Consider the following 26,303-nt stretch of genomic DNA (forward strand, 5'->3'; position numbering starts at 1 on the left):
CAGAGAACAGCAAGGTGGGGCCGGGGATGGAGGCAGGGAAGTGAGGAGCTGTTCCATGGGCGTGAAGTCAGTTATACAAGCTCCTTCCCTGATCAGGCAGGAAACTTCATTCCAGATCTTTCCACGCAGCTTCCCTAAGTGTTCCAAAGCTTATTGTAAATATGACTGAAAGCAGCCTGTAATACCCACAATGCAACCAAAATGCTTTCTGGTTTTGAAATCGCCTCTGCCAGAAAAACTAGTCCATCATTGTTCAGTTCAGCCTTCCACAAAGGCAAAGAGCACCGAGGCAAGGCACCGGGCGTCTTTGCCACAGTGGTACAGGGGCCACTGCTAGTCCAGTTTCCAATAAAATCCTCATTTGCACTGGAGACAAGTGCCCTAGACTCATCTTCTGTGCCTCACCACAATCACCTGTAACACTCCGCTCACAGCATTCTGGGCCTTTTCTCTCCTGCCCCTCCAAACCCTTCCGAACTCTTCCCTTTAACCAGTTCCAAAACTGCATCCACATTTTCAGCTATAGTTACAGACATGGCCTTGCTCCTTTGTGTCGGTTTTCTGTCACCCTAACAAAACACCGGACACGGACTAACTTTATAAAGTAAAGAAGTTTGTTTAGGTCACAGTTTTAGAGGCTAAAACTTCAAACAGCACAGACTGACAAGGTCCCCAGGACAGATGGCAGGAGGTACCACATCTCAAATTCGGAAGCAGAGTCGGGTGGGTGGGTGAGGCTCACCTCTTTTATAGCAGCCCTTCCATAGAACCATCTGAATCCTCCAGGGCAGTGTCAGCAAAGACCCCAAACCTCCCAATCTTAAAGGTACCTCCAGCTCCCAATTGCCCCATTGTGGGGGCTAAGACTGCAACACATGGACCCTTGACGGACAAACCACACCCAAACCATAGCAGAGGTAGATCTCATGTTAAGTGATCTTAACACACACACATACAAACACACACACACACTCACATACATACACACACACTCACATACATACACACACATGCAAAGGGACAGGAGAAAACTTTTAGAGGTTTCTTATCTTGATTGTGGTGATATTATATGCAGGTTCCAAATTTATCAGATTATATACATAAGTCCATAAGTATAAGGTTTTTTAATCAATCATAGCACAATAAAGCCATGTAATAAGTCTGATATAACTTCAATCACTTGTAACATAAAACCCCATCCATCACGCAAGAGTTGTCTATCATTACCAAAACTGTGACTGTGCATGTGTTTAGGTGTGTTTCATGAGGCATGGAGACATACGGAGTCCCACACTCAGACCAGTGTGGTGCAGAAGAGAGAGCACACCTGGGCGTCACAGAGGCTAAGGGTTAACAAGTTTCCTTTAACCACTTCTTGAATAATGGGGCTCCTAGGCTCTGAGGACACAGCTACAAGTCTATATTTCCAACTCTTGCAGCAGGCATCCACAAGAAAAATCCTGAACAAAAGTTCAGGGAAGAGAAAACGGTAGATGCTACTTTTGGCCGAGCCAAAAATGCATGGCGCACAAGCCTGTGAATCAACCCAAATCCTGGACTTGGAGCCAGATGCAATGGTTTGTCTCCCTGGGGAGGAGGCAGGGTCTCCTTTACCAGGAGAAAGCAGTTTGTGAAACCCCCAGGAACTCCAAATGGGCGGTACTCTCTGGTGTCTACTTCACTGCAGAACTAGGGCCCAGAAAGGACAACAGAGATGACAGTTCTTCCTGGAGAGCAGAACCGGAATCCCATCTCAAGTCACGGAACTGCTAAAGCAGGGGCACCCGTCGTTCCTGTCTGTCCGATCCCGTCATTGCTGGGGACCACAGCCTGCTGTGGGTACCCCATTCTTTGCTTTTCCAAATAAGGACTTCTATTGAAGTTGTCCTCGCTTCAGTTTGCCATTTAAGAGGGGACACAGACCAGGAGAGGCCACACCCAAACAGGATGAAGGAGAATGCCTATCCACCTAAAATCCTAGCCACTAAACGGAATGAGCTTTTGAGAAACTGAACTCGGATGTGGAGGTGAGTACGGGCTGTGCGTTGGAAAGGAGGGGCATGTTGACATTCAGGTATCCAGAAAAATCCACAGCGGCTGTCTGCTGGTAGGTCCCCGACCAGATTCTGTTCCCCTTCTTCCACAGTAATAGCTCATACTGGACTCGTGACAGCCAGCTGAAGTCCCATTCCCCAGCCTCCCTTATAGCTAAGTACAGCCATGAGATGTGACTAGGATTGGTATGTCTCACTTTCAGATCATGTCCCCAAAAGAGTGAGTGCTTACTGGTCCTAGATTTTACATTTTTAAAACAGTGTCCCCAAGCTGTCTGTGCTAAAGGACAATCTCTCATGGATACTTTTGAAGAATACCACAAAATTAGTGGTATGAAATCATGAAATGAATACAAAAATAACACAAACCCTAAATATTTTAATAGATACGCTAGTAATAAAATAATACGTCCATAAATATGATAAAAAAAACAGAAAATTATAAAAACTGTGCACATTACATTTATTCAAAAACATGAAAGACTTATTCACTAAAAATAATAAAACATTGCTGAGAGAAATTGAAGAAGACCTGAGTAAATGGGAAAACGTAACATGTTCAAGTATTGAAAACTCAATATTCTCAGTCCTCCCCAAATTGACATACAGAGTCAATGCGATCTCAATCTCCTGCAGGGCACTTTTGTTGAAATTGAGAGACTCGTCCTAAAATGGAAATGGAAATTCCTGCAAACTTAAAAATATAAAAGTCATTTTTAAAACTAGAAAGCTGGAGGAAACTATCGGATTTCAAGATGTACTATAAAGCTTCAGTAATTAAGATAATTGATGAAAGAATCAGCATAAAGATCAATGGAACAAAACAATAAATCCAGAACTAACCCTATTTATATACGGTCATTCCATTTTCTACAAATAGGCAATTCAATGGGAAATAGGCGATTTAATGGGAAAGGGACAGTACTTTTCACAAACAGAGCTGGAACAACTGGATATCTATGTAGGAAAAAAAAAAAAGCTCATTAATCCTCACCTCAAACCATCACAGAAATGAGAAATGTATTGTACCCTAAATGACCAAAAAAAAAAAAAAAAAGCCAAAATTTGTAATTAGAACATGGGAGAAAATCTTTATAACCTTGAGGGAGGCAAAGTTGTCTTTTTTTTTTTTTTTTTTTTTAATTCTCTCTCTCTTTATTTATTTATTTTAGTTTTTTTTTTTTCGGCAGACACAACATCTTTGTTTGTATGTGGTGCTGAGGATCGAACCTGGGCCGCACGAATGCCAGGCGGACGTGCTACCGCTTGAGCCACATCCCCAGCCCCAACAAAGTTGTCTTAAATGGAGTCAAACTACAAAGAGTAACATTTTTTTTTCTTTTCAAAAGTCATCATTAAGAAAATTTACCTGGGTGTGGTGGTGTATGCTTGTAATACTAACAATGCAGGAGGCTGAGGCAAGTTCAACGTCAGTCTCGGCAACTTAGCAATACCCTGTCCCAAAATAAAAAATAAAGGAGGATTAAGGATGTCCGCAGTGGAAAAGCACCCCTGAGTTCCATCCCTGGTACTGTCCCCGCCCCCCCAAAAAGGAAAAGAAAACTGAAAGACAAGGAGATTCATGCCACATATCTGATAAGTATCTGTATCAAGATGTATTAACTACTTTGACAACTCAATAATAAAGCCACAAGCACATTTTGAAAAGGATTTGATTTGAACTGACTCTTCATGGAAGAAGCTATGTAAATGGTGACAAACACCTGAGAGTCACTTACTGTCCTCAGTCATCTGGGATATGCAAACTAAAACCACAATGAGGTATGGCAATATGTAAATCAATGGATGTGTAACTGATGTGATTCTGCAATCTGTATATGGGGTAAAAATGGGAGTTCATAACCCACTTGAATCAAAGTGTGAAATATGATATATCAAGAACTATGTAATGTTTTGAACAACCAACAATAAAAAATTAAAAAAAAAAACAAAACCACAATGAGGTCCAACTAGGCCCAGTGAAATGGCTTTTTTTTTTTTTTTTTAATGTCACACCTGGACTAGGACAGTGGTAGGAGTCAGACTAGAGGCCCTGGTGTCCTGGAAGGAGCAGGTCCCATTAGAATCCAGGGAGCCTCCTAGGACACACTCTTCCTAGGGGGGAAAAAACGTGGGACAGTTTGGTCTTAGGCAGATACTTCTCTGTTCTCAGAGGGGAGGATCTTATTAAAGTCTCTAAACCCTAAAGAAAAAGAAAGTGGTGAGAAAAATGAAAACATTTGTTCATGTATCAGATGCTGGGAGGAGGTGATTCTAAAGTCCATATATGTAAATAAGGAAGCAAGAAGGGCCAGGGCATTTTTGAAACCAAAGAAAGAAACATAAAATCGTCCTATTAAATAAATGATATTGACATCACAATAATTAAAGTATGTGTGACACGAATAAGCAGATCAGTAGAACAGAACTGAAAGCCCAGCCATGAATCAAGATGCATACGGGTATTCAGTATGTGATGAGGTTAGACAGCATATCAATAAATAGAACTCAGACAGTATGTAGAGATTTGGAGAGTGAAAAGCTACATATAGGTCATATTGCATATACCACATTAAACCTCAAATGCATGAAATTGTAAAATAAATAAATAAAAATATAAAAGCGTTAAAAGAAAATATGGGTGAAGTCTTTTAAAATCTTAAGAGTTGGGAAGATTCCCACCCCCCCCCACCCCCGCCCAAGGAAAACTCAAAACTCAAAGCCATAAAAGAATATCCTGCTAAATTAAAAATAAAAACCTTCCTGATTAAATTACAAAAATCAAAGTCAAAGAAAAATGAAGATTTTGGAAAAATATAGAAATGTTTTTCACAGAAAACGATGAACTTTCCCTAGTATATAAAAAGCACCTAGAGTCAGGCATGGTGGTGCACACCTGCAATCCCAGGGACTCAGGAGGCTTGAGGCAGGAGCATCATAAGTTCAAGGCCAGCCTCAAAGACTTAGCAAGACTCTATCTGAAAATAAAAAATAAAAAGGGCTGGAGATGTAGCGCAGAGGTGCAGCACCCCGAGCTCAATTCCTGGTACCAAAAAAAAAAGAATCATTTTGGACTTCCAGTCAATGGAACCACAGAATAACATATTCATAGTGCTTTTTATTTTAAGAGAGTGAGAATTTTTTTAAATATTTATTTTTTTAGTTTTTAGCAGACACAGCATCTCTGTTTGTCCGTGGGGCTGAGGATCGAACCTGGGCCGCACGCATGCCAGGTGAGCGCGCTACCGCTTGAGCCACATCCCCAGCCCATATTCATACTGTTTTAAGCTACTACCTTTGTGGTAATTTGATTCAACATCAAGAGGAAACCAATACATTATGCACATATTATTTGTACTACTTTTAAAAATTGAAAGAAACAGAAACAACCAGAAATCAGCCTGTCTTATAATAAGAGGAAGAAGGCAGAAATGGAATGAGGTCCTACCTTTGTCCTTGGTGAAGACAGGGAAAGTCATGATTTCATTTGTATTACTTCAGACACTTTAGCCAGGCCAGCCAAACTTCAGACAATCTTTTGTGGAATTTCAAGTCTCCTGTTGTCACACACTTCTGTGTTGAACGTCTTTCCGTATGGAAGAATGTCCTGCCATCCCAGTCACCTGCAGTAGTCATAAGAAGCCAAGTGATGTTCATGCATCTAGGCCCCACCACTACGACCTGTCCCTATCTTGGCCATTGATTTAGAATTCCATGTAGTGGTCAGTCAGAAGGATTGGAAAGAAGGATTGGAAAACATCTTCTAGCAGATGTGTGACCTAGCTAGGCGGTTCAGGCCACCCACATTTTATCACAGCTTCATTCCACCATTCCTCTGGTAGAGGGCTCCTCTGCGTTTTCCCATTGCCAGAATGTTATATTTTAGGACATGTGCCCAGCAGCGGAACTTCAATGCTGTCACAAACCTACACTGACTGGGTGATGATTAATTGTTGTGGCACTGGGGATTGAATCCAGGGACGTTCTAATACTAACCTACATCCCCAGCCCTTTCTATATTTTATTTTGAGACAGGTTCTTGCTAAGTTTCCCAGGCTGCCTTTGAACTTGGGATCTCCCTGCCTCAGCCTCCTGTCCTGGGTAGCTGGGATTATAGGCCTATGCCACCATCCCGGGCTTGACTTTTAACAGGGTATTATTATTATTAACAGTTCTCTTTTAACAGGGTATTATCGTATGGTTGATGCGTAGTTGACTTAGCAGGGTAAAACACCCACCCCGCAAACATTCTTACTAGTTAATAAATTATGGGTGACCATTCCTAGACTCATTGTTACTACAAAACCCAGGGAAGGCCTGAGGATTTTCCATTAAGTATGACAGAGAGAATTTACTCTGAGGCCCCTTAAGGAGATCTTGTAGGGAAACTTGCTTTCCCCAGAGTCATAAAGAGCAAGCAAGTAACTAACTCACGAGTGGAAACAGAACTTTATCAGAAATACAATTCCATGATGGTCATTAAAATTAATGGGTTAATATTAATATTTATATTATACTTTTAAAAAATGCATAATGACTCTTATTAAATCCTCACCAAAAAAATAATTATAAAGTCTATTCTCTACACGAGGACAGATTACACAGACTTCATAAGGAAGAAAATCCTGTCACTTACTACAACATAGACAAACCTCAAACATTATGCTAAGTCAAATATGCCAGTCACCAAAGAACAAATCCTACAGGATTCTACTCATGTGAAGTAGTCAAAAGCATAGAAACAGAAAATAGAAAGTTGGTTACCAAGGGCTAGACGAAAGGTGAGAAGAAATTATTTTTAACAGGTTTAGAGTTCCAGTTTTTCAAGATGAAAAAGTTCTAGAGATCAATTGTACAACAATGTGAATATACTTAGCACTATTGAAAGATACACTTAAACATGTTTAAGATGGTAAATTAAATGTTGTGGTTTTTACCACACTTTTTTAAAAAGAAAAGAATTCACAACACACACACACACACACACACACACAGAGAAGAAGTAGTGTTTTTCATGCAAGAAGCCAGATGCTGACCTAGGAATTAATTGCAATGCTTTGGAGACCAATCTAAGCTATGTGCTAAAACTGGGAAACTCAGCTGTCATTCCTGGGTAGGACACATTTAATCAGATTGGAACCCAGAGCCTGAAGTTTTCAACTATTTATAGCTGGGCTGAAATAAGTGCTGTCCATGCTGAATCTGGAGAAGGGGAGGGAAGGCGAGGAGACCCACTCACCTGGCCGAGTGCTTTTACATCCAAGGTGCTGGGTAAGTCCCTCCCAGTTGGACTGACTGGTCCCTGCCATTTCTGGTGCTGACTTACTTGCTCTCAGAGGTGATCTCCTAGGAAGTCACACACTGTCTTGGGGCCCCTGACTTCTTGCCTCTAATCTAACCCAACACCAAATGGCCAACTATCTGCAGTGCTCCTGCGTCCACGCCGGGTCTGCATCTCCATTCTGCTCTCCCCATAATCAGTTACTGGCTGCCCTTGCCTGATTTTTCCATCCTCTCTGCTTGGACTTGCTCCCTGCCCCTGTCTCCTTCCTGTTTTTCCTCTTTGCCCTCTTGACTCCAGTGATTGCTGTACTTTTCCAGCTGCTTCATCCCCTCTCTGTTTCGTGGTTTCAAATCTTGATACAAAATACAACTACATTTAGCAAGAAACCCTGGGAATCATTAGAACATAGCTAAGAATTCTTACCATCTGTATACAATTGTTAGAGTCTGTAAACAAGTCAAAATAACACCTGGCATTTTGCCAGGGGAATGTTAAAGTTCGTAAACAAGTCTGGATGGTGCCTGGCAAAATGCCAGAGGGAGTGGTTTGAGAAGTAACAAAAGCGAGCCATTAAGTGTGGAGATTCCTGATTGGTTGACTGCTGTATCTAGTTTATGTTAATTAGATAAGCTGTGTGGAATGTATAAATACTGCTCCTGTCCTGGAATAAATGGCTTCCACTCCTGCTGTATCAACGTACACAAGTTATTCGTCACCCCCCGGTTATTTTGCTGCAGCCAGCCGGACTGCGGCAGATACAATAACCCATAAAACTTCGACAGCGAACCATTTTTACAAGATAAAGTAAAACGAGTCATTCTTGTCCCCCTCTCCCTGATACCGCTACAAATGTGGTATCATCTTCAGTCTGAAGGAGCACCTTTCAGGAAAAATCAGATCCACTTCCCATCTGGAAATACTGAAGCAGCACTTACAACTGTCAGCATGCAAATGAGCCCAATAGCACTTGAAGTCCGGGGAACTAGCATTGGGATATGAAACCATCCCAAATACCCTGCAGATCCTCTTCTTGGATCTGGTAATATTTTCTAATAATTCATTCCACTCGATGAATCATTTTGAAGGTAGCAAACTGAGGCCGAAAGGACAATGTATTTTGTGAAACTCTCCAAAAAAGGTGATCCCAATACAAAGGATCATGGCTTAGCCAGGAAGAATATGGGCCTTGAGGTTGGATTATGACCAGACAGTCCAAGTTCTGACTCACCACCACATGTCCACAGACTCTCGATCTTTTCTGTTCATCTATATAATGTAGATAAAAGTACTACCCACCTAATAGAGTTGCTACCACAATTAAATGAGAGGATCTATGTAAAGCTCTTAGCACATAGAAAGATTTGGATACACGGAACTAATGAAAGCAAAATAAAACTTTCAGTTCCTATCATGAGAGGGCAGGTTTTAAAAGAATATTGGATATTCAAAACAAATCAGCTATTGGATAGCTGCAATTCACACTTACAGCAGCAGGTGGCACTAACACCATGTCTAGCTAGTACTGCGTTGAAACTGATTTTTTGGTGGTTGTTGTTGGGGGGGTTGTTTTGTTTTAAGCATGTCTTTTTAGCTTTATTTTCCAGGAATAGCAACATTTTCCTCATGATCTTTTTATTTTTGTTTTCCCTTCATAGTTCATAAGCTATTTTCAGTAGTATATGGCAAATCGCTGCTATTTAAAAATGCAGACACAAATTGCCATGGACTGATTCACGAAATTCCTAAATTTATTTTGAGGTTTGGCCCTCTCTGTGATTCATTCTCTAAATCAGATAATGTGGCTCTACTGTGGGTCACTAAAACAAGGATATTCTACATCTGTGGTCTTCTCTGATCCTTGGAAAGATCAGGCCACTTTTGTGGGGTGCCATAGGACACGCATTTATTAGAGGGAATGTTGGAAAAAAAGACTGAGCACTGAAAGTGCCCATGGTGTGGAAATCATCCCCATTTTCTGAATGGGTTTCATGCTGGTGGTTAATTTAGCAGCAATTGGAATTACATTTTCCAATTCTGTTTTTTCTTGCTCTCGCCAGGACCTTCCAATATTTGATTTCCTATGCTGCCTCTTTTGCAGCTAATGATGGTTCCTTCTCTACCCCAGCCTGGGAAGCCACAGATATTCCCTCAGGTTGAGTTCCGGACTGTAGTGCAGCCAAGGCTTCCTTGGGCTACTCTTTTTTAGAAAATCTGTAAAAGTGTGAACCTGATTGTTATGTGTAAAACATGCACTTGAAGTCGACTTTAGGCACACACCAGCTCTGTGCAAAATGTACCTGTGCAACCACTGCAGGCTCTCTTGCAACCAGACCTCTGTGGTTTGTGCACAAGAGTGATGCTGACAGAGATCACAACACCACCCTGACCACAGGGCCGGGCTGTCAGCTCACACTGGGCAGGAGGTGAAGGGTGAAGTCCTGCAAGAACCTTATATGGAGGTCATGGCAGCATTGAGAGAAGAATTCAAAATGACACCTTATAGCCCGCTGCAAGGCTCCCCACCCAAGGGAGTGCCCCATTGACAAGCAAAGGGCAAAGAATAGCTACGCTTGACCTGTGTGAACCCTCCCATGACAAACTGAGGTAAAACAGCTTGAAAGTTAGATTCTCTTCTATATTGAAACACGGATGCTTTCAAGGAGGGTACAAAATTTGCAAAAAATGAAAGATCTTGGGTTACAACATAGTAGCAGCTTTGATGAAAAGGTCCCAGTATATTTTTTCCTCTATGATGTCCCCTTACATGTACCTCAAAACAAATGAAGATGCTGAGCATGGTGACACATGCCTGTGATCCTAGGGACTTGGAGGCTGAGGCAGGGGAATAGCAAATTTGAGGCCTGAGCAACTTAGTGAGACCTGTCTCAAAATAAAAAAATAAAAAGGGCTATGGATGTAGCTCAGTGTGGTAGAGCACCCCTGGGTTTAAGCCCTACTACCAAAAAAGAAAAAGAGAGTTAAATTATTATCTTAGTCCTTTTTTTTTTCTGCTGCTATAACAGAATACCACAGGTTGGTTATTTCACACAGAAAATAAATGTATTTCTCACAGTTGCAGAGGCTGGAAAGTTCAAGAGCATCTGCATAAAACAAAAACAACTGGCAAGGAGATTTGTGCTACCCTATAACACAGCGGTAGGGCAAGCAAGCACAGGAGCAGGAAGGGAAACTGGTGGGACCATCCTCATTATCAGGAACCCACTCTCTCCAAGACCGCTTTCATCCATTTATTTATTTATTTATTTGGTACTGGGGATTGAACCCAGGGGCACTTGATCACTGAGCCACATCCCCAGCCCTATATTTGTATTTTATTTAGAGACAGGGTTTCACTGAGTTGCCTAGCGCCTCGCTGTTGCTGAGGCTGGCTTTGAACCTGCTATCCTCCTGTCTCGGCCTCCTGAGCCGCTGGGACTAGAGCAGAGCCCCCATGAAGTCCTACATCTTGTTTTGCTATGATGGCAGTTACATTTCAATGTGCGCTTTGAAGGGGACTTTCAAACCGTAGAATACATTTTGTGATAAAAATGTATTAAAAAATATTTGTTGTTGATTATGTAATCCAGGTATATCAGCAGCAAATAAGGAAAATTAGGTCTCTTCTAATTTGTGTTTCTCACTCCCTTACATTGTGCAGAATGGTCTTTGAATACCACTCTAGCTGCGCTGCCAGAGGACATTCATTTTATTTCTCTCCTCCTCCCTTCTACCCTTTATTTCTCCCAGTACCTGGGATTGAACCCTGCTCTTGCACATGTTAGGGAAGCACTTTATCACTAAGCCATATCCAAGGCCCTTTTTATCTTTCTATCTATCTATCTATCTATCTATCTATCTATCTATCTATCGGTACTGGGGATTTAATCCAGGGACACTGAGCTACAACCCCATCCCTTTTTATTTTTTTTTTTTATTTTGAGACAGGATCTCACTAAGTTGTTGAGGCTGGTTTTGAACTCATGATCCTCCTGCCTCAGCCTCCCAAGTTGCTGGGATGACAAGCATGCTCCATTGCCGCAGTCTGGCTAGGCACAAAATCATGAGCCACTCAAGCAGGAACAAACTTTATTTTTGAAACTGCCGCCAATGCCCCGTTCGCTCCCGGGAAGATTGCCGACCCACCCACGCGGCGTTCTCCCAGACCCCAACAGGAAGTCCCTCCTCCAGAATTCCCTCCTACCGCACTTCCCCAACCAATGGGAACTCTCCAGGAGTCCCCGTAGCAGGCCTAGGTGGACAGCAGGAGTCTAATATCCATATGAATGCAGATCTTACATAATCATATCATCTCAATGGCTTGCTGGCGTCACCTTTCAACCAAAAATGCCATGCGTCATATTACTTGGCTGTGGCTCTTAGCACTCCATAACCTCCAGCTCCTTTCTTACTTCTTACTGATGGGGATACATAGCATTTCACATTTAAGTATGGTGCCGGTTGCTAGTTTTTCATAGATCCTTTTTCTATGTGAGTAGGCAGAGCCCCCTCATAGTTTACTAAAGGTTTGGAACAAAAATGAGTTAATTTTATCAAATGCTGCATTAGTCAGCTTTCCACTACTGTAACAAGTACCCGAGATAATCAGCTTGTAAAGAGGAGAGATTTACTTTGGCTCACAGTTCAGAGGTTTCAGTCCATGGTCGGCTGACCCCTTGCTTTTGGGCCTGGGGTGAGGCTGCAGGTCATGGCAGGGAGCACCTGGTGGAGCAGAGTTGCTCACCACAGGCATTTCAGGAGGCAGATCTGCTGTGTGCTGTGTTTGTTGTTCTTGTTTTGTTTTGTTTTGTTCTTTGGCTTGTGGTTCCAGAGGTCTAGCCCAGGATGGGCTGACCCCATTGCTCTGGGACCAAGGTGAGCAGCACATAGGGAATGGGGGGGGGGGTGGAGAGGCCTGCTCCATTCACAGTGGCCGGGAAGCAGAGAGAGAAAGGGGAAGGGGTCACAGGGAAGATGAACCCTTCCAGGGCACACCGCCAGTGACCCGCCCATCTCCTCCAGTCATGCCCCATCTGTCCACGGTTATCACCCCGTCAGTCCATTCAAACTAGGATGGACTGACGAGGTGACAGCTCTTCAATCTAGTCACGTCACCTCTGAACATTCCTGCACTAACACAGGAGCTTTTGAGGGACACTTCATATTGCAAACCATGATGCCTGCATCGCCCAATCCCCTTTGAGGGCATGTCCTCAATGACCCAAGGGCTGCCACTAGGTCTCACCTCTTAAAAATTCCACCACCTGCCAATAACACCAGACTGAGGACCAAGCCTTTGACACACAGACCTTTGGGAGACATTCCAGGTATGAACCATAGCAAATGCCTTTGGCACATCTATCCAGAGGGTCACTCTTTCTCCACTGACCTTCTGTTGAGATCAATTCTGTTGATAAATTTCCTGTTTATGGCCACCATTGCATTTTTAAAATAAAATCCACTTAGTCATTCTGTATTACTCTTTCATATGGTGTTTAATGAGATTCACAGATATTTTATTTTGCATCTCTCCTTTTAGTTGTATTTGTAAAAATAGAAGTCTCTATATTTTTGTTGTATATTTTAATGTGTTTTACTGCCAGGGTTATGCCAGTTTCATGCAATAAATTACAAATGTTCCATCTCTTTCTGTGGGATTGTTTTTATTCTATTCAATTGACCCACTTCTAGAATATAAAAGAGTATTTGCTTGTATAACTAGGCCTGGCCTATTGTTCAGGTGTAATATTTTGCATTTAATTTCTTCCATGCTGTTTAATCAGTTCAGTTTTTTTAATTTTTGGCTTCAATCTTATTCACTTACATTTTCCTAGTGAATTCTGTCTTTCATTGTGGTGTTTACAATTTATTTTGTAAAACTACATGACAGACTTATGTAAATTTGCTTCTCTGTATCTAGAGTTCTATATCCTCTCTTGTTCCTTATTTTGCATATTTATATTTTCCTTTTTTTCTTGATTCAATTCATCTAGAAGTCTATCCATTTTTTATCTGCTACTTAATAGGGTTTACAGCAGATTGAGTAAAATAGATGGCCATTTGAATTTCCTTTTGTTCACGATCTATATAGGCGGAGTTCTCTGTCTTTATCACCATCCTGAAGAATCCTAACATTTGTACCCAGACAACAAATTACCACAAAGACTTTACAAATAAAAAGACGGAGTTCAAGATATGCTTTTTGGGGCAAATCACAGGAGAAATCGAAATAAAATTTCTAGGATCAGTCAGTGCATGTTTGGCACTTGTGTGGGCCAAGTCCAAAAGTTAACATGTACAGACATTAATAAATCGATCACTTCTCAATGGAGTTTGCAGCCAGGAAGAACCTAAGTGAGTTTGTTCGAAGAGACTTTTTGCATATGTGTGGCATAAGTTGTTCTGGAAAACTAACCCTGAGGCACAATGTTATGGGAGGGAAGGACTTAAGTAAGAGTAGTAAAATGACTAAGAAACCATGTAAGTAATGATCCCCAGGCTCTGTCCCTCAGCAATTACTCAGCTGAGCCAGGTAATTGTTGCAAAATATTTAAAGATAGCTGGTTATCATGAAGAAATAAATTCAGGAATATTGCCCAAATTCTGTTGGAAGGCAACTCTCGGATGGAGCCAGTCCTTGAGATTAAAGATTATACCAAAAAAAAAAAAATGTGCTTTATTAACATTGTCTTCATTTTAATATTAAAGATAAGTTGTTAAACTGTTATTTTAAAATTTTTATTTATCTAATTTTTATTTTTTGAAACTGGAGACTGAATGGAGAGGCACATTCCCAGCGTTTTTAGTTTTTATTTTAAGACAAGGTCTTGCTAAGTTGCAGAGGCTGTCCTTGAACTTGTGATCCTCTTGCCTCAGTCTCCTGAGTTGCTGCCATTATAGGTGCGCTGTCACCCCTGGTTTTGCAGTCACATAGTTGTTTGGTTCAAAGAATGCCTTTCAGAACATCCAAATTCAAACACCAACCATTCACCTGAGCAGTCCTTAAATCTTTGAATCACTTTTATTGTGGCTATTAAAAAATGTACACTAAATGTAATTTCTCCCTAAAAGATAGAAGAAAATGGCATTCAAAAATATGAATTCTGAGGACAAGGACCAGCTAAAGACCTCCAATAGCTGTTCTGATCTCAATGAGCTAATGAACATGAAAGCATCTGTCTTAATAAGTTTTTACATCTGCGACCAAAATACCCAACAAAAACAACATAAAGGAGGAAAAGTTTATTTGGGGCTCATGGTTTCAGAGGTCTCAGTCTTTACAGGACTAACTCCATTGCTCTGGGACCAATATGAAAGCACTTCACCCAGAAAAGATGCTCCCCTCCAGGCCACGCCCCCAAAGAACCAAGTCTTCCGGTCAATCCCCACCTGCCTACAGTTACCACCCAGTCATCCATTCAGACTAGGATGGCTGATTAGGTTATAACTCTCATAATTTGATCATTTCACCTCCGAATATTCCTGCATTGACAGGAGATTTTGGGAGACACCTCATATCCATACCATAATATTCCTCCCACGGTCTTCTAAAGCTCATGTCCATCTAATGATGCAAAATGCATTTATTCCATCTCCAAAAGTCCCATAATCTTAATAGATTGAACACTGCCCCCTCTGAGATCCAAAAAAAAAAAATCTTGCTGTGAGCAAATCAAAAGCAAGTTACACACATATCCAATATTAGTGGCAGAGAGTGAGCATTTCCATTCCAAAAGGGAGGAGTAGGGACTTGGAAAGAATGGATGGGGCTAAAGCAGACTGTAAACCCAGGTGGACAAACAGATCCTCTAACTTCACATAGAGTATCTCCATACACTGCAGGGAGATATGCTCTCCAAAGGATGTGGACAGCCCTGCCCCTTGGGCCTTGTGGTTGTGGTGCACATGACTTCGCTTTTAGCTGGTCTCTCTCCACAGCCAGCAGCTTTTCTTGGCAGGCAGTCCATGTTACTCTTAATTCATGGGGTCTACAGTCCAGCTTTGGCTTCACCTTCACAGCTTCATGCATCACCTGCTCAGGGCCAGCCTGCAAGCACTCTGAACCTGCTATGCTTTGCCTGGGTTCCCAGGTATTCCTTTGACATTTTAGTGGAAGCCTCTATGACTCCTTAACTTTAGCATCCTTTATTCCTGCAGAACCAGCATGATGTGGATGATGCCAAGGTCTGCTCCCAATTCTTGCAATACCTGGGTCTCCTGGAATCATAAGTGCAGCAGGCTCTGAGAACCTTTGTAGTTCAACATGGTGAAATAATGTCCTAGGCCCCTCTGTGCAAGCAGGGATCCCCCATGATCTCTTGTTAAAGGAATTTTATTTTTTACATGCTTGAGCCTACAGTGGATGTTGTCTTGCAAATTTCTGATGCATCTTTTCTATGGTTTCTGTGTGAAATACTTAGCATCTCTTGAGAGATTGTAATCTCTTCAGCAAGCCCAGCTTCCTTGGCCCCAGCTTTACAGGAGCTTTTATGGTCAAACTGCAAATTTTTCAAATTCTTTAGCTGTGTCTTCTGTTCCCATTTCTAACAGTGAACCTGGCACACCCATGCTGCTGATTGAATGTTGTGCTGCCTTAAATTTTCCTAAGTTGGATTAATAAGTCCATCACTTTTAAATTCAGCCTCACACAAAGTCTCAGGACGTGAGAAAAATGTAGCCAAGTTCTTGACCAGAATTGAACATGAGTAGCCTCTAGTCCAGATCCAAAAGGAGTCCTCATTTCCCTTGAAACCTCAGGAGCACAGTGAACGTTCCTATTGGCATCCTAGTCGATTGAGCTCCCACCAGAATCACCCATTAACCTCTTCCAACATGCTAAAGCTTTTCCCGCTTGTATCTCTAAACTTCTCAAAATTCCTCCCCTAAACCAGCTCCAAAGTCTTCTGAACTACATGGTTGATCACAGCAATGACCCCACTCTCAGGATCAATTTCTGTTTTTGTTAGCTTGTGTATCTCCATGACCAACACACCCAGGAAGGACAGCTAAGAGGAGGAAAAGGTTATTTGGGGCTCACAGAGAATGTTTCCCATCTGGTCCTGGTTCTATGATTTTGAAACCTACACCTCTCTTCCAACCCATGATAATTTCTGGAAGATCCTGGGTTGTGTTTCTCAGTGCTCTCAGATTAATCTGGCTATTTGTTCTTCGTATGCGCTGACCTTCACCAGGTGGCATTCTTCAGCGAGGCTCCCTGTCATTTCTGCTGAGATACCCATGAGAATGCCACCTCCCCTCTTTAGAAGTTTACTAGTTCGATGACTACCAGAGCAGTCTGGTGTGGGCTACTGTCTCCTAGGGGTTCAGTTAAATTTTTTATATGTAGTTCCCATCATTCAGGACAGAGTTCAGAGAATTCCCCAAAACAGATTCATTGCTTTCAGTAGTGCCCCATCCTCCTATCCCTGACTTCTAAGACAAACTTTTCTATTTGGGATTCTTCTCTCAAGTGACTTCTCTTCCAAGAGCTTCTCCCAAGCCCTCAGGAAGACAGACTTCAGTGGGAAAGCTCCCTGGTGTCTCTCCCTTCAACCTGCTCCTTTTCCTGGAGGCCCCAGCCTTGCCACCCACCTAGAGATGACCTTCGTGGTTTAGAGCATGGTCGAGGAGTTAGCAAATAACGCACCAGGGTCACCTCCAGTCTCCTCCTCGGTTTTTGTACAGTCTGAAAGTTATAAATGTCTTTCACATTCATAAATGATTGGGGAAGAAAATCAAAGACTATTTCATGATATGAAACTTATGTGAAATTCAAATTTCATGTCTACAAATAAAGTTTTATTGGAACACAGCCACACTCATTCATTTACATACCATCTACAGCTGTGGTCTCCCTGCCCCCATATATGGTGTGTGTGTGTGTGTGTGTGTGTGTGTCTGTCTGTCTGTCTGTCTCCCTTTCCAGTAAAACTCCACGGACCTCTGGTTTCCAGCACAGCTCCTGGAGTCAGGTTGTCTGGGTTTTGCATTTAGTTTTGCCACTAATCACCTTTGTGAGCGATTTCTTAACATCTTCTAAGCTACAATTTTCACATTTGTAAGGTGGGAATGATAAGAGTTATTTTTATTTCCTTAGGTGGTATGAGGAGTGAATAAGTCAGGGCAAAGTTGGTCCATACACATTGGTTATTATTGTTACCCTACAGCTGGCCACTGAAGAATGAGATTGTTCTGGTATTAAATAAAAACTCTAGATTGTTTTCTTAACTGACCACCAAGTGATAGGAAGAAAAATCTGCTGAATATGATAGGTATCTAAGCTAGTTATCTAGTCTTTGTGTCACTGTGACCAAAGAACTCTGAATGAAACTTCACTCTTGTCACAAATAAAGGTCAAGTTAGGCAAATACCTTTCTGTTCTTGCTGGTAGCCCTGAAACCTCAGCAAGCAAGTGATTTTCTTTTGGTTATTTTGTTTTGAAGAAGGCTGAATACAGTTTTCAGTATTTTTCATGTTCTCCTACGGTCATTGTCTATGTGAATTATGATTTTCTATAATTATATTGTGGCACATACAGTTTAATTATTTTCACTTAAGCTTAAGCCATAATTTTTCCTTATTGCTTCTCGGTTTTTATTCTTATCTCTTGTTTCAAACTGTTTGATGAAGTATTTTAAATGTATATAGGAATCTTTCAAGATCTAAGATCTAGCAGAGTAGCTGAATGTGGTCCTACAACTTGGGAGGCTGAGGCAAGAGGAATACCGCAGTTTGAAGACAGCAAGTTAGTGAAATCCTGAACAACTTATAGAGACCCTGTCTCCAAAAGAGCTGGGGATGTGGCTCAGTGGTTAAGCACCTCTGGGTTGAATTCTTCTTGCCAAAAAAAAAAAAAAAAAAAATCTAAAATCTACATATAATAGGGTTTTTTAAAAATTTAAATAATCAAGTAGTTTTGATTCTATGTCACCTGACTATGGATCTGATTTTCAACAAATTAATAACTTCTTTTTGTTCATGTCATTAACCTCTCTCCATGGCAATCTCAGCTAATTTAGACATCTGTAACAACGAGCATTCTAGAAACAAAACTAAAAGTGTTTTTGCTGAGTTTGTGAAAAGGGTAAAAGTGCTGACCAAGCATAAATGTTCCCATGATCGGTGAGCAATCGCATTAGAACACTGACCAACATCTCCTCATCCATCAGAGAAACTGGACCCCCAAAGTCACATGGCAGAACCAAGGACAGACCCAAAGGCACTCTCCACCCACATCATTTGGGGGTATAGAGTGGAGAGTAATGCAAGGATATCTAGGGTATATGAGAAAGTGTTTCTGGGGCTGGAAAGACCCATCCCTCTGGCCCACCCAGCACACGGGTCCCAAATCCCAGTGCATCGCCTGCTCCTGGGTCACAGAGAAACCACGCTGCTCCAAAGCATTTGCTCTCAGAAGCCTGCAGAGCCGCTCAGAAGCAATTACAATTTACTTATCTTTGTTATTACTTTTTTGTAGTTCCAGTGACCATTCCCTCATGTATAGGTTCAGAGAATGATGCTCCTTTATCTGGGGTGGAGGTTGGAGACACTTTTTAACAGAACACTTAGATAGGTTCTCACTGAGAAGCCGCCAATCAGCCAGACTTGGCAAAACCCAGCCTGGGTTCAGTGGAGGGAAGCGAAGCTCTGGCCAGAGGCCTTTACACCCCTGCTACTTGTTCTCTTAGGAATTGTCAGGGATAATCACATATTCAGGTCAAACCAGCCTCCAAATGCATGTATCCTCATTTCTTTCTCCAAGGCCCCTTAGCACAGAGCGAGCCAGTACTCATGTGTGTACAGTGTGTTTGTAGTCGTGTGGGCTTTGGAATGTGAGGGTCCTGGTTGTAGATTAAGCTTATTGCTTCTTCTGAAAAGATATCAGAGGAAAAAGAAAAGGATACTTCTGGGAAGCCTGCTGTCATTCCACCTACCCATCTGGCTGACTCTCTAATTTTAAGCCTCATTTTTATAAAAAGACTTTGAATAGCTCTGCTTTTATGATTTAAATGGACTTTCAAACTGGGATTTAACCATCTGATATAACAAAGTGGGTAGACTTGGTCTTCAGAGGGAAAAGAATAAACATACTGAAAGCTGTAATTAAAATTTTCCGCTTTCCTCAAGTCTCTTAAGGCAATTATTGTCAGACTTGAAATCTCCAGTGCCCAAATTCAAACCTCTAGTTTGGGGAAAAAAAAAAAAAGCTACAGTGTGGGGTGAGGCAGTTGATATTGTTTTGGTAGAAATCAAGTTCCACTGGCTAAATGTATTATTAACATTGATGTGTATTAATTAAAAAAATATGTTCATGGCTAGAGGCCACAGCAGGTGGGTCCTATGGTCCAGGGCAAAGGGATTCAGCCCCTAATGGTCCACGTGGAGCAGTATCTGGGGAAGGTGATATAAAGGGTGAAAACAAGATAGAGATCTCAGAAGGGGAAATAGAAAAAATAAAAAGGGTAGCTCTATTCTCTATTTTTTCAAACATTGAACCACAGCACCTTCCTTCACGGATCCTATCTCTCACACTCAGGGGGACACTGCCAAGGTTCTGTGGGCCTCAAGTGTATCCAGTGAGAGGCTGGGATCTGAAAAATATACAAGCACGACTCTTGATCACACGTTCCAGGAACATGAGCTGATGGAGCACTCTGAGGGGGCCAGCTCCCCGGGGAAGCCCCGGTCTGCTCACACTGCCCTCAGTGTACATCATCCTGACCACTGATGTGGCCTTCCAGCTATGGCCCTTTACACTCCACAGCAGGCAAGTTAAATCATGTCCCCAGTTGGCTCAAGACCCTAGGAAAGTCTCTCGTGGTACTTGTGGGACATAGCAACATATGAAGTCCTCCTTCATCCGATTACCTGCCTCTTGAACCAAATCTCCCCTGGCCTCCTAGTTCTCACTACCCAGGATTCCTTGCTGGCTCTGGACCCTGACAAACATACTCAATGGCCCTTGCATTTTGCTGGTCTTGCTGTCCAGAACCCTGGCCCCCATCCTCACTTCCTCCAGGCCTGTCCCTGGGCTCATCAGAGACACCTTGCCCAGGCAGCCTCTCTACACAAACAGCACTATCATACGCACTGTCCTTGTGCTCTGGGCTTCTCTCTACAGGCTTGCCTTATTTGGTGTGTGTCTATTTGTTCTTGTCTTACTGGTTCCTTCTCCCGGCTAAGCTTGTGAAGACAGAGATTCTACTTTACCCATTACAGGGCTTCCATTCTTGTAACAATGCCCGACACCCAGCAGGAACTTGGCTAATATTTGTGGGAAGAAGAAAGAAGAAATTACCTAACCTGAGGAATTCAGTTCATCATGTCATTGATGGACTCAGAGAAATTATTTTGGGGAAGATGGGGCATTCCTTCTGGTTCTCAAGTCTAAAGTGACAGAAGCATTTCTTAAGTTAATCATTAGATGTTGTGAACAGATAATGCATTTATTTTTTTTTTTTAAAGAGAGAGAGAGGAGAGAGAGAGAGAGAATTTTTTTAATATTTATTTTTTAGTTATCGGCGGATACAACATCTTTGTTTTGTATGTGGTGCTGAGGATCGAACCCGGGCCGCACGCATGCCAGGCGAGCACGCTACCGCTTGAGCCACATCCCCAGCCCCCAGATAATGCATTTATTTGGTTGACAGAAAAATAACTCCTACATCTTACTTTCCAAGGAGGAAAAATGAGATTTTTATTTTTTAAATTTCAGGCCTGGCGACAAACACACACACACACACACATTAAAAAAATCACCAAAGTGCACTAATTCTCCGCTCATGTGTAAATATCCTTTACTACATGTTTTTCTCCCTTCCATGCTCCAAATAGGCAAGAAAATCTCTACAGACTCCAAGGACAATATAATTTCTTGCAAGAGGTATTTTCTCAGACAGTGAAATTACTGGCTATTCACTCTGTTCCCAACTTTCCTTCTAAGTGCGAGGCAGCAAAGGAACAGCCAGGACAACTACCCCATCTTCTCATTCTCCAGGTCTCTCCAGGGGGCAGTGGAAGGGAGCCAGAGAGGGCGCCACCTGCAGCCTAAGGCGGTTCCAATGCGCAGTCCTTGCTTTTGGATAGTCACCGATAAAATAGGAGTGAAGGAAGACGCACTGGGCTGTGCCCGGGCCTCTTTTCCTCAGGGGTGCTCTCGAGGCCGCTAGCCAGTTGGAAAAGGGAGTGCTGGGCGGACTTTTCTCCGGAGCGTGAAAATCTGCATTCCTTCAGCTGGGGAGGAGTCCCGGTGTTTTCGAATACTGGATTTCCAAATTAGGGCTTTTTACATAATTTCCCCACAGAGGATCCCCTAGGAAACGACTTGATACTTCTAAAGCGCCCTTCTCCATTGCACCAGTTCCCTATTTACCAGTAGCCAAAAGTCCTGCTTTCAAAGCTGCACCCGGTGGCTCCAGAACGCGTCTGCGCTGGAGCCGGGCTTCCGGCTCTTGTGGTGTCTGTTGAAGTTCTGGGGTGAGCTCCGGAGCGCACTGCTCATTCATTCAACAAATATTTACTGAGCGCCGCAGAGTGCAGGCGCTGACGGGGCCCCGGAGGCGAGAAGAAACTCACTAGCTCCTTCTCCTTCCGAGACTCCCGCGCGCAGGGGAGCGCAGCCCGCACCCCGCGCCCGCTGCCCGGGTGTGCCCTGCGCCTCCAGTCCCCGGACGCCGGCGGCTGGGAAGCCGCCCCGCGGGATCCAGCCTCCAGGGCTTCCTCCGGGTGGGGAGGCGGGGAAAAGGGCAGACCACTAAAAGGAAAGAGCTAGACCCCAGTCCGCCGTGGGAAGCGGCTTCGGCGAGCGCGCTAGGCGGAGCCGCAGCTAGTCGGCCTCCCGGGCGAGGGCGGGAGAGACGGCGCCGGCGGCTCCGGGCTCGGAGGCGGCCCCGGCGGGCGGAGGGCGCGGCCGGCGGGAGGGGCCGGGGCGGCGCTGGGAGGGGCGCGCACGGCGGCGCGGCCGCCAGCCCTGCAGGTGACCGCGGGTGGCGCGGTGCGGGCGCGAGCCGGGGCGGCGCTGCGGGGAGACAGCCGGCGCGGAGTCTGGGCGAAGTTTGCCGAACATGGCGGAAGAGCCCGGGGCGCGCAGGAACGCGCGGCGGCGGCCGGCGCTGGAGGAGCTGTAGCCGCCGCCGCCGCCGTCGCCAGGCGAGGTCGCCGCCATGGCCCGCTGGATCCCGACCAAGAGGCAGAAGTACGGGGTTGGTGAGTGCGTGCCCCACCCCGCCGCCGCCAAGTTCGCCCGGAGCGGCGGGACCAAGCTCGCGCAAAGTTGGGCCGCCTGGCGCCGGCGCGGGCGGACCGGGACCCTGCTCCCGCTGCCCTGGCTCCGGCCGCTGCAGCCTGGGGGTGGGAGGGGATCGCAGTGGGGGAACTCGCTCCGGGTTTGGGGAACCCGAGTGGCAAAAAATGCAGTTAGGCTTCGGGACGGTGGTCCCCAAGCTGAAGCACGTTGCGGGTAGGAACGTCCAGGCGAGGCAGCCGCGGGTGGCCCACTGGGGCCCGCAGCTCTGCGGCTCCCGCGCTGCGTCCCGTCCTGAGTCGCTCCTGCAGTAGGTAGCCCGCCCAGAGCGACGCTGGGGACGGGTGCTCGCGGTGCCAGAGCCTTCCGGCTCCCTCCTGCACTTTCCTTCTCGAAGTGAGGAGTTGGGGAGGGAAGCCGCCCCAGGACTCTAGTCCTGATATCAGTTGTAGGCGAAATGGGAAGCTGAAAGTTGCGGTATGGAGGTGACGGAGGGACAGGAAGTGTGGCGTGGGAAGGGGTGGCCGGGGCTGGGGCTGCGATCGCTGGTCCCTCGCGAGCTTGGGGAGAGAGGTGTGAGATGCACTTCCGAACCCCGAGATTCCCCACAGGGTATCCTGAGCACTTTGCATCGGTCTGCGGGACCGGGCTTGTGCTGGCGCGTGGCTTTAGTGACCGCGGTGTGGGACAGCCGCCGGTCGCCCGGGGATCCCCTGTGATGTTGGCGTGGATCCGAAACAGTGGATGGCTTGACCCAGGTGGAAAACCGCGATGCTTTCACTTTTCATCTAGGAGCGAGGTGGTTGAGGTCTGGTGGGAGGCTGCTGCCATCAGCCGGGCCATTAGCAGGGCAGTTGGACCTGGAAGGGAGCCTCTCCTAGAAACTGTTGTGTGTGCTGAGAATTTATCACTTCCTCCAGTTCATTCATTCGTCCTGTTGGGAATTGAATCTTACGCCACTCTCTTCCGTGCCCCTCTTTTCCCTCACCTCCTGGTTATGGGGGAGCAGTCCCCAAGGTTTTATCCTGTGCTTTGACAGCCAATTCAATTTCACAGACACTTAACATCTCTAGATGTCTCCGTGGCCATGAGTGAGGTTTTTTTTTTTTTTTAATCTTCTCATATTTACTATATCCTTAGATTGATCCAGAGTGAGCCTGCGTGTGTATTATTATCCCTCTTTTTCAAAAAGTGTTTTTTTTTTTTTTTGCCTTTAAGTTACTTTTGGAATCTTTGCGCTCTCTCATGGCTACAGCTCAGAAGGGAGTAGGGATATTTCTTTTGCCCCAAATCACCAGGTCATGGTTCAGTCCTGAGGCTTCATAGGAGACTGGGACTCCTCACCAGGTACAGAAGTAGCCTGTAATTATGGAAGTGAAATGCTCAAAAATAGCTGGAGGATTGGATGTGAGTAACATGCCCCGGGCCCTGGGTTCCATCTCCAGCATCAAGGGGTGGGGCCAGAAAAAAATGAAATCAATTAATTTGAGTATTATGGAGTACTAATTGCTGAATGAAATCATATTCAGCAGTGCCTAATCGCTGATTACTAATTACACAAATGTTATCAATTCTAATTTTGCTTAACTAGGTTAAAAGCTGTTTCCAAAAATATTATGACTTAATGCAAACATGTTCCAAAAATGTGGTTTTTATTGCCATAGTCACAGGAGCAAGTATGATGTTTTCTTTTTAATTCCTTAATCCTCCCCACCCCCCATGTTCTGGAGTCAGTTTGGTGTTACTTATCATCAGTCAAGAAAAATATTTGGATTGCACTGGGTACTAGCATAAGCAGATTGCCCCAGGAGGTAATTTGGGACATTTACTTCACTAGACATAATAGATTCTGGCTGGTGTGAATTTGAGAAAAGAACCCACAGTTAGAACTCATTAACTGAAGTGTTGACGCCATTGTTTGAAGTTGCATTGTTGTTGGATTCCCGGCTGCTGGGAAGGCTTCCGTGGCTTACAGGTTCCCAGAGTCGGGGTTCCACCTCTTCACATTATCTGACTGCTGCTTTCATTACCCCCTGGTGCAGCAGTATGCCATGAGAGTCCCTCCTTTGGACTTTGCTCCCATCATGCTTGTCCCCTGCTGAGAGTTCTCTCCTGATTCTGCATCCCACAGTCTGCTCTCACTGCCTCCTTCAAATTTGCTTTTTGCCAGATCTTCCCAAACCTCCGTCACAGTCCCTGTATTGTGCTATAACTTAGTGTGCTGCTTAGCCTCTCATGCTCATCAGTGATGCCGAAGGTTGTGGTCTTGTATCCTTGTCACCCAGGAGGTGTGCCAGGTGTGTGTAGCCTCCTCCTTAATCACGGTGTCTCTTACCGGCTGAGTTCTGAACATATGAAATGGAAAATTCCAGAGAGCACATTCACTTAAACTTTATGACCGCATACTGTTGTAATTACTCTGTTTTATTGTAAGTTATTGTTGATCTCTTACTGTGCCTAACTTATAAATTAAACTTTATCATAGGTATGTATCCTAGGGAAGAACAGTACACAAAGTGTTCAGGACCAGTGTCACATCTGCTGGTGGGGGTATGGTTCATGGGTGAAGGAAATCATAGGCTGGGCCTCTTGAGACCTGGCCATGACTGAGAGCTAGCCCCTGCTGTAGCTGGGCGTGGCAGAGGAGTCTGCAGGGCTGTGCATGAGGGCAGAGCTTTGGTCTGCATTCGGATTATGTCCAATGAAGCTAATGGTCTTCACTATCTAGTTTTCTTTTGGTGCTTGCTTGGCTTTTCCTGACATGGCCTAGACTTTTCTATAGGGACAGTAGTGCAGTGGGTCTGGGAGTTCTTCTTAGTCCTTGAATGTAATACATTTGACTCAAACTCTAGTATTTAGTGGGTCTAAGTGGCCCATGTGTGTTTGCTGTGTTATCAAGTAAGAGTATCTTAGACTTGATTCTTGGAACTTAGAGTACTCTGGTACTCCAGTGAGGTGCTTAGTGCTAAGTGCTTAGAACAAGTGCACTTTCCTGGGGCCAGGTGACATTTTCTCTTCCTCCTTGGTTCCTTTTTATTTCCTTTTTCTTTTACCTTCCTCTCCCGCTCTCTTTCTCTCTTTCACATATATAAAGGTATAAAATTCTATATGAATTTTAAGCAGATATTAGTGACAAATATGTAAATTGGTTTTTGAATTATTGAAGCATATTTGAAGTCCGCTTCCAGACAAACCATTATGTCAAGAACAGCCACAGGTTATGTTGGTTATGGATTTTTTGCAAAGTAGTACACTATTTTATTTTAATTTTTATTAGTTGTTGATGGATCTTTATTTTATTTACTTATTTATTTATATGCGGTGCTGTGAATTGAAGTCAGTAAAACCTCACACATATTAGGCAAGTGCTCTACCACTGAGCCACAACCCCAGCCCCAAAAGTAATACATTATTGCATGTTGGGATTTCCAGTATCCCTTTCTATAGTGTGAGAAAAGGTAAATTGGGGAAATATTTGCTTTCAGTGTTAGCCCTTTGATGGTTTAGCTGTGCTTGCCCCAATTAGTCCAAAAGCATATTTTCGTGTAGAGTAGATCCTCACATACTGATTGAAGATTAAGCCCAATTCTTGGGGGTCTTTGTTAATGCATCCAGATGTGCTGATGCTGCTCATCCGATTCTTCCTCTCTGTGGACATCATATTTCTCATGCACTAGCTGGGGTGTGACAGTGACCTGGGAGGAGGGTTCTTAGAGTGACTCATCCA

The 26,303-nt window shown here is 44.0% G+C and overlaps 1 protein-coding gene across 3 annotated transcripts in view; it reads left to right on the plus strand.

The window, feature by feature from the left end:
• The first annotated feature begins 22,302 nt into the window (after nucleotides 1–22,302).
• The window catches only part of Dock5 (dedicator of cytokinesis 5), a 189,478-nt gene continuing 185,477 nt past the window's right edge, over nucleotides 22,303–26,303 (plus strand). For 2 of the 3 annotated variants that reach the window (XR_011707190.1, XM_071610584.1), the window contains exon 1: nucleotides 22,303–22,539. Coding sequence is in view for 2 of the 3 variants with exons in the window: in XM_071610584.1 (XP_071466685.1) it covers nucleotides 22,497–22,539 (43 nt within the window). In the remaining variant the exon portion in view is untranslated. Of the gene's footprint in view, nucleotides 22,540–23,187; nucleotides 23,335–26,303 lie in introns of those variants that run through there. The other variant, XM_071610585.1, reaches the window with a different exon arrangement.

This window comes from Marmota flaviventris, chromosome 3 (assembly GCF_047511675.1).
Source record: "Marmota flaviventris isolate mMarFla1 chromosome 3, mMarFla1.hap1, whole genome shotgun sequence".
NCBI classification, from domain to species: domain Eukaryota; kingdom Metazoa; phylum Chordata; class Mammalia; order Rodentia; family Sciuridae; genus Marmota; species Marmota flaviventris.